At 43.3% G+C, this 12,997-nt stretch overlaps 1 protein-coding gene across 37 annotated transcripts in view; it reads left to right on the top strand.

Annotated features, from left to right (window-relative positions):
• Adgrl2 (adhesion G protein-coupled receptor L2) overlaps positions 1 to 11,665 on the top strand; it is a 493,623-nt gene extending 481,958 nt beyond the window's left edge. For 19 of the 37 annotated variants that reach the window (XM_032897155.1, XM_032897164.1, XM_032897168.1 and 16 more), the window contains 5 exons: positions 562 to 730; positions 3,541 to 3,669; positions 4,346 to 4,442; positions 6,008 to 6,136; positions 9,571 to 11,665. In XM_032897155.1, coding sequence (XP_032753046.1) covers positions 562 to 730; positions 3,541 to 3,669; positions 4,346 to 4,442; positions 6,008 to 6,136; positions 9,571 to 10,325 — 1,279 coding nt within the window. In that variant the 3' untranslated portion in view covers positions 10,326 to 11,665. Of the gene's footprint in view, positions 1 to 561; positions 731 to 3,540; positions 3,670 to 4,345; positions 4,443 to 6,007; positions 6,137 to 6,384; positions 6,438 to 6,944; positions 6,997 to 8,800; positions 8,840 to 9,570 lie in introns of those variants that run through there. The other 18 variants (XM_032897173.1, XM_032897174.1, XM_032897178.1 and 15 more) reach the window with 6 other exon arrangements.
• The last annotated feature ends 1,332 nt before the right edge of the window (positions 11,666 to 12,997 follow it).

The raw sequence follows: 12,997 nt of genomic DNA on the forward strand, positions 1-12,997 counted from the left end.
TGGTTTTCTTTTTGTTTCTGTTTTGGTTTTTTTTTTCCCTTTAAATCTCATTTCAGCTAGGTCTTTTCATACTCTCATTGTAACTTCTAGGCTCACCTCCGACCAGCTTGTTAGAGTCTGAAGTTTAGGCTCTCTGTGATTATCTGCCATTTAACCTTTCTGTGGGTGTGTCACGTTACCGGGTATCATATGAGTACACCACAGGGAGAAAAATATAGGAGTAAACTAATTAAGGACTCCTTATTTTCTTCCACTAAAATTCACACGGAAGGCAGTAAAGCCACGGGGGATATTTTACACCTTGCATTTTAATATAGTTTTGATACCTGTTCATTCTGGAGCGAGGAAAAAGGCCATCCCCGCTGTTGCTGCGCTCCCTGGAAGCTGCCGTACTAAATGCTCTCTTTCTTAATCACTGGAAGGTTAAAGCCAAAAGCTGTTGAATTTGGGTTGACATAGAGCAAGCCAACCTCTACCACTGAGTCGTTACTAAATAAGAGCTAAGTGTGGCGCCCTCGCTGAGCCTGTTTAAAAAGAAACCAATCCGCTTTCTCTCTGCAGGTCTTGGGTGCTCGGTGCGTTCGCCCTGCTGTGTCTCCTGGGCCTAACCTGGTCCTTTGGGTTGCTTTTTGTTAACGAGGAGACCGTTGTCATGGCTTATCTCTTCACCGCCTTTAATGCTTTCCAGGGACTGTTTATTTTCATCTTCCACTGTGCTCTTCAAAAGAAAGTAAGTGAGGGGCATCTCTGGGCAGAGGCTCAGTGTGCTTGGCCTTTGACTTGAAAGTGGGTCTATAGAGGATTTCTCCTGAGGCTGGCTCGTTCTTAAACAGAGTCATGCACCAGTTGTCTGTGATGCCTGTCTAGAAACATAAGCGGCCACGCAGAGTTGCATAGCAACAGTCAAATTTGAATCTCTGTTTGGAACTACAGCAAACTAGTCACTTATGCTAAGAGTCCTTCTCTGGTGGAAGGGTTTGAAAAATACCTGTGCAGAGGTGAAAGCTTTTACACACACACAAACACACACACACACAGACACACATACTCACAGTTTCACACGCATACACACATACATACACACACACCACAACACACACACACTCACAGTTTCACACGCACACACACATACATACACACACACAGTTTCACACACACATACATACACACACACCACACACACACTCACACTCTCTCACACACTCACAGTTTCACACACACACACATACATACACACACACCACACCACACACACACTCACTCTCTCACACACACTCACACTTTTGCACACACATACACACACTCACACTTTCACACACACACACACACACACACACACACCACAATGCAAGGTTAAATTCAGTCTTAGCTCACTGATAAGAATGCAGTGATCCAAAATGAAAACAAGTGCAAGGACAAATAGCATTAATTTTTAAAGATCCAGACATGCAAAAGTTTAATACTGACGTTACCTTTTGAGAGATTTTTTTTTGAAAGATCTAAAAACCACTGTTGTCTAATGCTTCACCTCTGATTTTTTTGTCCTGACTTCACGCATATGAAGTGGAGTCAGCAAAAACATGGTTTTGAAAATGGAAGTCGAGGTTGAAAACCTTGAATCTGTAGCTAGAACCAAGGAAACACTTAGCTGTCCTTCAAGTGGAGAATGTCAGTGCCTCTCACCAGAGTGGCCCTTCCCCGCCTGCATGTCTGATGTAGTCTTTTGATTCTGTTATTGCTAGTTGGTCACTAAATTGAACAGAGAAAGAGAACTGTGAAAGTGAAAACTATTACGTTTTCAGCCCTGACAAGATGATAGTGTTGTTACTTCCATCGGTTTTGAATAAGCTGTAATTTTGAGATAATGATGGTGGACCGTGAAATACTGACAGATAATGTACAGTCACAGCAATATAGGCATTAGGCAAAACCAACACTGGAGGGTGTTATTTGGATAAAATACCATTTTGATTGCCATTGTCTTGGTTATACAGCCTTTCAGAGCTACTAATAGCTGTTACGTGTGCAGAAAATTTTCCTAAGGGATCCGGGGTTTTAATAGCAGTGTACTTTAAAATCTTAAACACTGTCCAGAGACATCCTCCGTAGCCACTGTCTTCCTATGCAAAGGCACACTGTGTAAGTGAGTATCCTTCATAGAGTGTACTGTCACAGGTTGGTCATTGCCCAAACGTCGTGTCATGGAAAGCTTAGCCTTAGCCGCAGAAGCTTCCTCGTATCTCTGTGTGGTCCTTGAGAATGAAGGGCTATGTATGTATGTATTAACATACATAATTACATGTATGTTAATTACATGTAAAAGGTATCACGTGTCCCGCCCTTCTATAGGTTGTACAGTTCTACATGTGTCTCTGTGTGTCGCCATGATAAATTCTTAAGGATGTGACATAAAAATAGTCAAGTTGGGGGGAAAAAATAACATAAAATGAAAGCTTTGTTTTTATGCTTGAATGAGGACAGGAGGGCCCAGGGAATGTCTTGAAAACGTGATGCTGTTCATGTTTGCCCTGATGCGTGTCACTTTGAGAACTGACAGTGCAGTTGTGCCAAGGCTTAGAGACTCATCTGGTGGCCTTAATTTTGGAAGGAGTGTCAGTCTGGACCTGTGTAGGGAAGTAGACAGATTAGACATGAGGAGTTCTGTCATCTAGAAAGTTTTTTCGTTTTGACTTCAATTTTTCCTTGTCTAACCTTATTTCAAAATCTAACTTTAATGTACAAAAACCACGTTAATCCACCAGTGTAGCGATACCCCACCCAGCAGCCCCTTTTCCCACGGCTCCCCATTCTTATACGGCTCTCTGTCCATGAGAGAGGGGCCCATCTCAGTGGCTTGGGTTTCGCAGATTGATGGAAGGTTAAGCTAAACTTCCTTTTAGGCTAGTCGGTGTTTGTGTCTAACCGTCCACCGCAGCGCTAGGGAGCAAAGCACGTGACCAACAGGTTGCTATGGATGGAAGCTGTACCCCAGCGTGCTGTGCACTCCTGGAGCGCAGTAAGTTCCACCGATGCCCAAGGTAGACATAGTAGAAATCCAGGGAAGCATCCTTCCTATTGGCAAACGTCTTTGTTCTAGTGTCAACGGTGCCTTGTCTGTGCATGCTAGAAGTTCATGTGTTGACACCTGAGGAAGGCTAAGCTCATAAAACCTCCATGATGGCCTTCCAGATTGGTTATGTACAGACAAGCATTGAAGATGCTAAATCTTTTGTATCGTTATTTTGCATTGTCATTAACTATTCAGATAGAACAAAGCTTTATCCAGAATTCGAGTAGTAAGGAGGAAACTGCAAGGCATCTATCTCCAGATAGAGTCTTAAAGCTACCACCAGCCTGTCTCCAGGACGGACAGAGCTTCCCTTAGCCACTCACCTTTCAGCACCTTGCACTGAACCCGAGTCGGGTTCAACCTACCTTCGCCCTGGCAGTTTGGTCTTTCTCAGTTGTGCTCATTGCTCATTTAGTTAGAGAGAGCGGTGCGCTCACATCACTCCCTTGTCTTGTGCTTGTTCGAACCAGGTACGGAAAGAGTATGCCAAGTGCTTCAGACACTGGTACTGCTGTGGCGGCCTCCCGACCGAGAGCCCGCACAGCTCTGTAAAGGCGTCCACCTCCCGCACCAGTGCTCGCTACTCCTCTGGTACACAGGTAACCAAGATCTTGACAGTGTCTTTAATTAACCTTAATTATAGAAAGCCCGCAGAGACATGCTCTGTTTAGACACACTAATCGTTTCCTCCTTGTCCTCGTGGAGGGAGTAAGCACTCCCCCTCCCCCCCTCCTTTTAGGATTTTGGTTTCGGTCTCCTCCTAAATGTGTAGTCTAGGTGTTGAGGTACGGGCATCCTTTTTGAGGACCTCGCTTGATCCAGATTCCCAGGTCGTCTAGGGACAGTTTTTTAGTAGACACAACACATTCATTTAGTAATTCTCCACTTTAAACAAGGCTGTAAAATAACACGTAAGAAAGGAAGGTGAAAGTGGTGATACAGGCCTGTGATCCCGGCCCTAGGGAGGCGGAAACAGAAGATTCACCAGCATCCTTGGCTACAAAGTGAGTTGAGGCCAAATTGGCCTCCATAAAGCCCATCTCAATAAGTAAACAGACAGACAGACCCACACAAGGTGTTTAGGGATTACACAGCCTATACTGAGTACTATAATGAGTACTGCTGTCCTCATTTTTGGACCAACAACAAAACACATTCTTAAAAGGCCCAAACTCCAGGTCTATACGAATGATTCTGGGTGGATCAATGCGTTGTGGGTGAGGGAAACGCAGGAAGCTAAGGTAACAAGCTTGTCTCACCATTTCATGTTAACAGAGCCGTATAAGAAGGATGTGGAATGACACCGTGAGGAAGCAGTCTGAATCGTCTTTTATCTCAGGTGACATCAATAGCACTTCTACCCTTAATCAAGGTCAGTTATGGGGGAATCGAGGGGACAGCGTGAAGGTTGTGCTTGTGCGAGCTTAGACTAACTCTAGCGGAGACGCTCTTCTTACCTCTGGGTTTAGATCACCAGTTATTAAACTTTGGGGGTCACCTTGTAACATCAGTCATCAAAGTATGTATAGATTTATATTATTTCTATAAGGTAGTGGGGAGAAAGTTATCATTTAAAGCTCCACGTTGACAGACCATGGCTGGAAAAATTAGTTATTGAAAACGGCCCTTGTTACAGCGCAAAATGTTTCTGTGGTCAGTGCACACACCTGTCTTTCTAAGGCATCTATGTAAGTGTAGGTGCTACTAGAAGTAACGTCACTATTATTTATGTAAAATGGTGGCAGCTCCCATTGAAATTTTACATAGTTTTGGCAGAGATCCTTTATTTTATGTTTCTAAAGCCAATATTAAGTGGTAAGACATTTGTAGTAAGTTAAAATGCATGGGAGTATATAAATCGAGTTCCCCCATAGAGTTCCGTGTATTGAGTTTAACCCACTTAGATTTGTAACAGAAACCATCTCAGTTCCTAAACGATAAAGGTCAGAAATGTAGGAGCCTAGCAAGACTAGGACATCAATATGGAAAGCACGGGTTCTTCCAAATAGAGTTTAGGACATTTCAGTCAAGTATGGAGAATTCGCATTGTTTTTTAAGTTTTGATTTAGTGGTTTGTGACATATCCAACTGCCATGACTAGGTTCAGCTGTGTGTGGAAAGAATATCTGTATGACGTCCATACCAGCCCGATTTTAACCTCATTTTAGTCAAATTACGTTAGTGGTGCAAAGGTGTCCAACTTAGCAGTTACAGTGAGGAGTGACGTCTCCATTGCACCTTTGTCCAGTGTCACCCTAATTCTGTTGACATGATTGTCACATAGGAAAGTTTTAGACTCACTTCTGAAACCTGCCAAATGAAAGTACAGAAGAAACATTCTTGTCCTGGTCTAATGATTCTTGTGCCCTCCCCCCCCCCCGCCCCTGTCCGCCCCCACCAGCATGTGTGCTTTTGCCTTTAATAAGTGCAGCCTTTTGCAGTTTGCCGTCCTTCTTACGTGTCTGTGGAAGCTGCTCTCCCCCCTGCTTGTGTGCAAGTCAGTATTAACACAGATGTTTTCATGAGGGACGGTCCTACACCTGTAAGTCTGCAAGTCTGAGATTCCCTCCGCTGGGCCTCGGTGGTTAGGGCTTTAATATTAAGCGGCAGCATCATGAAGCATGATGTTGGTCTCCATGCATTTAATTGCCATTTTTGTTTAACAGTGATTTTGTATAAATTAGTAAATGTCATTCTCAGCAGGTGTTTACTTGGGAGACTTAGAAAGCACCTGCGGATTGCCGGAATTTAACTTCCCTCTCCCCTCTCTCCTCCAAATTAGTCGTTCAAATAGAGTCAGGAAAATTCCAGCAGACAGACTCCCCCACAACCCCCAAGTCAGCCCTGCCTACTGCCCAATGAATGAACTAAAAGAACTGCAACTGTAACCCTGGAACAAGCACTGATGGACTCTCTTTTTCTGTTTCTTTGCTTTAGGAATGACTGGCAATTACCTACTAACAAACCCTCTTCTTCGACCCCACGGCACTAACAACCCCTATAACACATTGCTCGCTGAAACAGTTGTATGTAATGCCCCTTCAGCGCCCGTGTTTAACTCACCAGGTGTGCTTACGCTTACAAATAAAACTATCTTTCTGTGCTGCTAAACAGAGCTCTGAGCCTATTTCTAAAGTGACCCACTGCTATATCTCTTAGCGCTCTTGCACCTTTACTCTCGTATTGAAGTGAGGTACCCCATGTCAGGCTTGTAAAACTGCACTATATTATAGTGGGACCCCAGTCGTGGTAGGTTTGCAGTAACTGTCCATGTTTTTGACACAGGTGGCATAAATCTTAATATATTATTACAGGACTGACATCACATGGTCCGAGAGCCCATCTTCAAGATTTATATCATTTAGAGGTATCCTATCTATATAATATATTGTTCAGTTGACTCTAAACCTTGCTGACACAATTTTGCTTCTGGAATGAGCTAGCTAAAGATAATTTGGATGTCCAGGGGTAGAGAGCTACACCCGGCATCGTGGATAGAATGAAGCTATAGTATGGTGCAGCTTTATGGAGGAGGGTTCTTGCTTTGTAAGGAACTTTGGGGGTACAGGAACTATTACCTCAGTCTGTACCCATGGCTTTTAATAGGGGGAGGGGGGAGTAAACCTGTCCTGTTTACTATATTTATTAGCTTATTAAAAAACCTATTTAAGAGTAATTTTTTCAGATCTGGGTAAATCTTAACCTATGGCTAAACCTAGCTTATAATACTTGTGACAACTGCAATGAAATTAAACAGAGAATTTTGTTTCCAGTTTGTCTGTTGTTTTTGTTCTCCTTGCGATTCCTTGTTAACGTAACTGCAGCTTCTCTTTCCATTTTCTTGTCCTCTTACTTTCCTCACGCTGTCCTCTAGCAACCTACAGAGAGACAAGTATGGGAGTCAAACTTAACTTTGCCTATCAAATGTAAATTTTTTCAGCATGATTTTTAACGGGCACAATTAAAATGTACCTAGCAGTCATGAAGTAGACTCAGCGGGCAAGTGGTTCACAATTTTGCAACAAAAATGTTATGGGCAAGTGGTTCTCAATTTGCAACAGTAACAACAACAACAACAACAATGTTACCAAATTCCAAGGGTGCATCTCTGTGTAGTGGCTTTCATGAGTCCTAGAGGTCTGTAGCAGATGCTGTCCACACTGAAGTCTGTGTAATGCTGAAATAATTTGCTCTCGAAAGCCTTGAAGTACTGTCAGCCAAAACGCTTAATAATTGACTTACCATTTCTGCATTCCCACAGTAATCTTGCTACAGGCTATGCAAAGTCTTCAAGTGAATTGCCTGAACGTGGGCAGAAAGAGATGCCTCTTCAAAACCAGAGAGGTCTTAAATCTGCAGTATATCATAGAAAACACCTTTTGAATTCTACCCAGCCTCTTGTTATTTTGGAAGCAAGGAGAGAAAGGAAAGAAAGCAAAAACATTTGACCCTCCTAGCAAGGGTGAACAAATGCGGGCATCTTAGCCGTGCGACAACCTAAGAGTGCCCAGCGTGTTCTAACAGTAACCTTACACAAGAGTGTGGCACTTATTTGAGGGACGCTAATCAAGTAACCTAAGGAAGCCCTTATAGATAACAATCGCAGCGCCATTTTCATAGCCCATGGGGCATGCTGCAAATGGAATGGACAGCTTTCCCGAATGTAGAGATTGAGTCTGCATAACACAGTGATTGATAGGCGAGCCCTCGCTCTCTCTGTTCCCATGGGGCTAATGCTGGCTTGTCCATCAGTTAGTATTGGTCATGAAATTTCTCCCACGCAGAGACATATTTTTTGAAGGACATTGAGTTTTCTAAGATATCTGCAGCTTTAAGAGTGGAGTGTGAGCACTGAGAGACAGTGCCCCTCCTCCTCTTGCAAGAATGAGTTTTCCTGACCCTCTCCAAGCCTTGCATACAATGCAGCAGCCTCACAGTGGCCGTCTCATTTCGTAGCCTCATGCCACTCTTTGTTGATTTGTTTATTTTTTTATTTGTTCTTTTTTTATAATTTTCTTTTCAGACCTCTCTGTAGACAGATGATTTTCCCTCCCCTTTAGGACTTTGAGGTTGAAGAACCCAATTTCCCATCGTGTAGACCATTTAATTTTCTCTCACTTTTCCCCATTTGCTTGGAAATCACCGTGCTGTCTTAGTTTACATGTCTCTGTGTCTGTCGAAAGTACAACTCCGATTCAAATACCGCATGTTCCCATCTGTTTCCTTTCTTCCTGAATCTTTCTTCATATCTCAAGCACACGTACCCAATCTCTCATTCTCTTAGACATAATAATAATAATAAAATATATATGTATTAGCTGAGGCTGACACCTTCTCCCATTCCATAGTTAATATCGCTTCTTGGTTTACTTTCTGTGACCCATACTTAGGAACCCTCCAACATTTCTGCATTTGCCCTCCATGCCCACGGTGTCTTTGGGCCAGTCTCGCACAGCAGTCTCTGCTGGATCATGTGGTACCGTCACTGTGACTGATGCAGTCTGCAGGGCTGTGGGCCAGCTTCGGCCTTGAGAAACCTAAGGCCGTTGCTATTAAACATACCACCAAGTAGCAAACACAACTCAAAAGAACAAGAAGTCCTCAATGAAAAGTTAAGGCTGCTTTTGCTGGAAATCTAATTTGTTGAACCCTTGCTCTGACTAAGTTGCTGAAGCTTAGGAATTCTTCTTCATGTTACAATAAATCATTTTACTTTCTTTTATATATCAGCTACTCTTAGGCCACATAGGCTGAGCAGACAGACATAATGTGAGTTGTCCAGACTGAGTCACCCCACCTGCTGTCTGTCGTGTTGTTGGATGGTGCTTGTGGACCCTGGTCCTGTCAGTATGAAAGATGCCTGACTCTGTTCCACATGAATTCCTTGTATCTGTCCATTTTTTTTTCTCCCATTCCCCCCCCCATTTTTTTTTGTGTTAAACTTCATCTCCAGAAAAAGGAAATGTTAGAACGTTGTTTAAAGTTGCTTGCCAGTTCTGTGGGCCTCTGTTGTACATTGCCTTTTTGGTTTCTGTTTTGTGGCTTGTTCCTTTTTAATTTAGTGTTGTTTAGGACAAATTCTGTTGATTTTTTATTTTATGAGCCATGGTCTTGTACTTTTAAAACGTAAACGTCACTAACGAATCGCTTTGCATTAACTATGCAAGGGCATGGAGCGAAGTCTTGTTTGTAAATGTGTCTAAATTGGACCAAAACCTGATTGATGAACTACTGTGTCCCCCAAATTGATAAAGTAATATATTCTGTACGCCATTTTCCCTCCCTGGAAAACAGTACCGTTTTTATAACACTTCTTCCTGTTATCTAAGGGTTGCCACTGTTTACCGTTGGGAATGCGGGAAAGACTGGCACTGTTGGAGTGTTAGGTGTCAAATTCAACTTTGTCCTGAACGACATTAAAACATTTTGTATAGGAAAAGTGAAGTTTCTCAAGGAAGGCGCAGAGGCAGTAACGGTAACCCCGCCCTTTTCTGTTGCAGGACATTCACTGAACAATACCCGGGACACCAGCGCCATGGATACTCTACCGCTAAATGGTAACTTCAACAACAGCTACTCCCTGCGCAAGGCCGACTACCACGACGGCGTGCAGGTCGTGGACTGTGGACTAAGTCTGAACGACACCGCGTTTGAGAAAATGATCATTTCAGAGTTAGTGCACAACAACCTCCGGGGTAGCAACAAAACCCACAACTTGGAGCTCAAGCTCCCGGTTAAACCCGTGATTGGCGGCAGCAGCAGCGAAGATGACGCGATCGTGGCCGACGCCTCATCTTTGATGCACGGTGATAACCCAGGGCTGGAATTCCGCCACAAAGAGCTGGAGGCGCCGCTCATCCCTCAGCGGACTCACTCGCTTCTGTACCAACCCCAGAAAAAAGTGAAACCCGAGGCAACCGACAGCTACGTCTCCCAGCTGACGGCCGAGGCCGACGAGCACCTCCAGTCCCCTAACAGAGACTCTCTGTACACGAGCATGCCCAACCTAAGAGACTCTCCCTACCCGGAGAGCAGCCCGGACATGGCAGAGGACCTGTCTCCCTCCAGGAGGAGCGAGAACGAGGACATTTACTACAAAAGTATGCCCAATCTTGGGGCTGGCCGCCAGCTCCAAATGTGCTACCAGATCAGCAGAGGCAATAGCGATGGCTACATCATCCCCATTAACAAAGAAGGGTGCATCCCGGAGGGGGACGTCAGGGAAGGACAGATGCAGCTGGTAACAAGTCTTTAATAGTACAGCTAAGGAATTCCTAGGGCCACACGCAAGTATTAACTGCTAAAGACTGTGCCAGCCGGCCCTGCAGCTCCCCCCAACTCGGCCAGTAGAACCGGCTCTGCTGGCCGGGGGTTCTCCACTGTAGGAAAAAAAAAATGGACTGAACCTCGCGGTTCTGTGAATTTTTATAAAACATGCAAAAACTTTGTATATACACAGAGTATACTAAATTGAATTATTTGTTACAAAGAAAAAAGAAATGCCAACCAGGTATTTTACGTTTCTGCTGCTGTGTAGAGAGATTGTAAAACAAACAGGAGACCCTCCCAGCCATGATCCCGCGGCAGTTGGTGAACTGAGTCTGTAAATAGAACCCTACTGTTTTGGGTTTTTTGTTTTTGTTTTTGTTTTTGTTTTGTAGGCCTGCATTGTATTATATACAAGACGTAGGCTTTAAGATCCTGTGGGACAAATTGACTGTATCTTACTTTTCCTGACAAGACTTGGAAAAGCAGGAGAGAGATTCTGCACCCGTTTGCACTTCCCTGCAAACCTTTTACATTAAGGCAGCCACCGAAACCATGTTTAACCAGTAGCAATCAAGCCACAGGCCTTATCTCATGTTTCCTCAACTGTACAATGAACTGTTCTCATGAAGAAAAAAAAATTAATGGCTAAAGAAAATTATATTTTGTTCTATTGCTAGGGTAAAAATAAATACATTTGTGTCCAACTGAGATATCATTAAAATAATTTTAAAAAGAGTTTGGAGAAAATATCGTGTCAAGCTCTTGGTTGCACAAAATAGGCGATGTCTCTTCTCCCACCCACCATGGTGAGTTTCTGCCCCTCTTTGTTGGTTTCCCATTGTAGACGGTGTCTGCTCTGACCGCTTAGTCCCCTTTCTTACACTTAAATTTCTTATTGCCAAAAGAGTGTGTTTTATGGGGAGAAAACTCTTTGAAGTCCTGCCATGCCTTGCACAAATGTGGGGAAATCTGGAGGTCTTGAGTCAACCCTCTGTTTATTCTGGAACAGAGGGCGAAGGGGTCACTGGGCACTTCTCACAAACTTTCTAGTGAACAAAAGGTGCCTATTCTTTTATAAAAAAAATAAAATAAAATAAAATAAAACAAAATAAAACAGAAATATTACTCTTCCATATTCCTTCTGCCTATATTTAGTAATTAATTTATTTTATGGTAAAGTTCTAATGACGTGTAAATTGTTTCCGCAAAGCTCTGCTCCTCTTTCAAGCCCTTTGTTGTAAAGCTGTTAATAACAAGCCTATCACTAATATCCAGTGTAAAGTTTAACACGGTTTGACAGTAAATAAATGTGAATTTTTTCAAGTAGTGATGTGCACTTCTATGTATGTTAAGCAGTAGACTCGACCAAGGCGGTCCTTTCCAATCCCATCTCCCCTCAGACTGTAACCATAGTTACGTAAAAGAATGCAAGCAAATAGGCCTGCTTTGCCCTGTGCGGTGAGAATAGATCTGTATCCTAATTATCTCCCATACAGACACAAAGTCTGTAAAATGAGTGGTAGACGGGACTAAAATATTGAAAAAAAAATAAATGAAAGGGTTATAATTGTAACACAAATGTGGACAGACAAATACACCTGCTTTTTTTTTTTTTTTTTTTTTCCCCTTCAACAGATTTCTAAGTATTGTGCGAAGGGTCGACTCCTGAAGCACATGCTCCTGGTTTATGAACCGTTAAAAATAGGCTGCTCAGAATGGCAGGGTTTGTGATGACGGCTAGTTCTTACTCTAGGTGCAAAATTTACAATTAACTTTTCACCATGGACAGATCTTTCCGTTTAGTAACGTAACCGTCTCTACCAACGTCGACCCAAGCTTGGTCTCAGATGCTTCTCAGTGAGACATCGCTTTACATGGATACAGCAGGATATGCCTATGGAATTTAAAAGGCTATTTTTCCCCTAGAAATACTTATTCGTTTATGTGTGTGTGTGTGTGTGTGTGTGTGTTTTTTGTCTGTATGTGCGTCTGTACCGCACATGCCCACTACACTGAGAGGCCAGAAAAGAGCCCCGAAACTGTAGTTCCAGATGGCTATGAGCTGCCATGTGGGTGCTGGGACTGGAACCTGTGTCCTCTGTAAGAGCATCTGAACTGCGGAGCTATTTCCCCGGCACCAAGAAAAATAATTCCCTTGTATTCACATAGCCCCTGGAGGGCCCAGTAGACCCTGGAAATGTTCAAAGAGAAGCCGTAGATCACATGTCATCCAAGGGGCAGCTGACTCTATCAGAACCTCACTGTCCAGGTTTTGACATCTGAGAAAGAGTCCATGCGGTCGATTGGCTAAAATGCCCAGAGTTTATGAAACTGTTTGCTGGGAGAGGGTGTTGCAAAAGCAGGCACTGGCATTTCAGCCTTGTGGGGTTTTCTTTCCAGAGTCTTAAACTCCACACCAATTCTTGTATATAAACTAGACCTGCTTTCATCATGAATTTAAAAAAAAATGCTGTAAGGAAAGGAAAAGGTCATGTGTGCACCACTCGATTATTCCCATTTGTTTCTCCCCCATGTCGGTTCTCAGAACTCCGAAATGGTGAGAACAAGTACTTGATTTCTAAGTGGTTAGTGGTCTGTTCAGAAAAACCATTTTTCACTAGTCTTGACCCCAAACAACACAATTTGGAAATCCACTCA

The sequence above is a fragment of the Rattus rattus genome, chromosome 3 (genome assembly GCF_011064425.1).
Source record: "Rattus rattus isolate New Zealand chromosome 3, Rrattus_CSIRO_v1, whole genome shotgun sequence".
Taxonomy (NCBI): domain Eukaryota; kingdom Metazoa; phylum Chordata; class Mammalia; order Rodentia; family Muridae; genus Rattus; species Rattus rattus.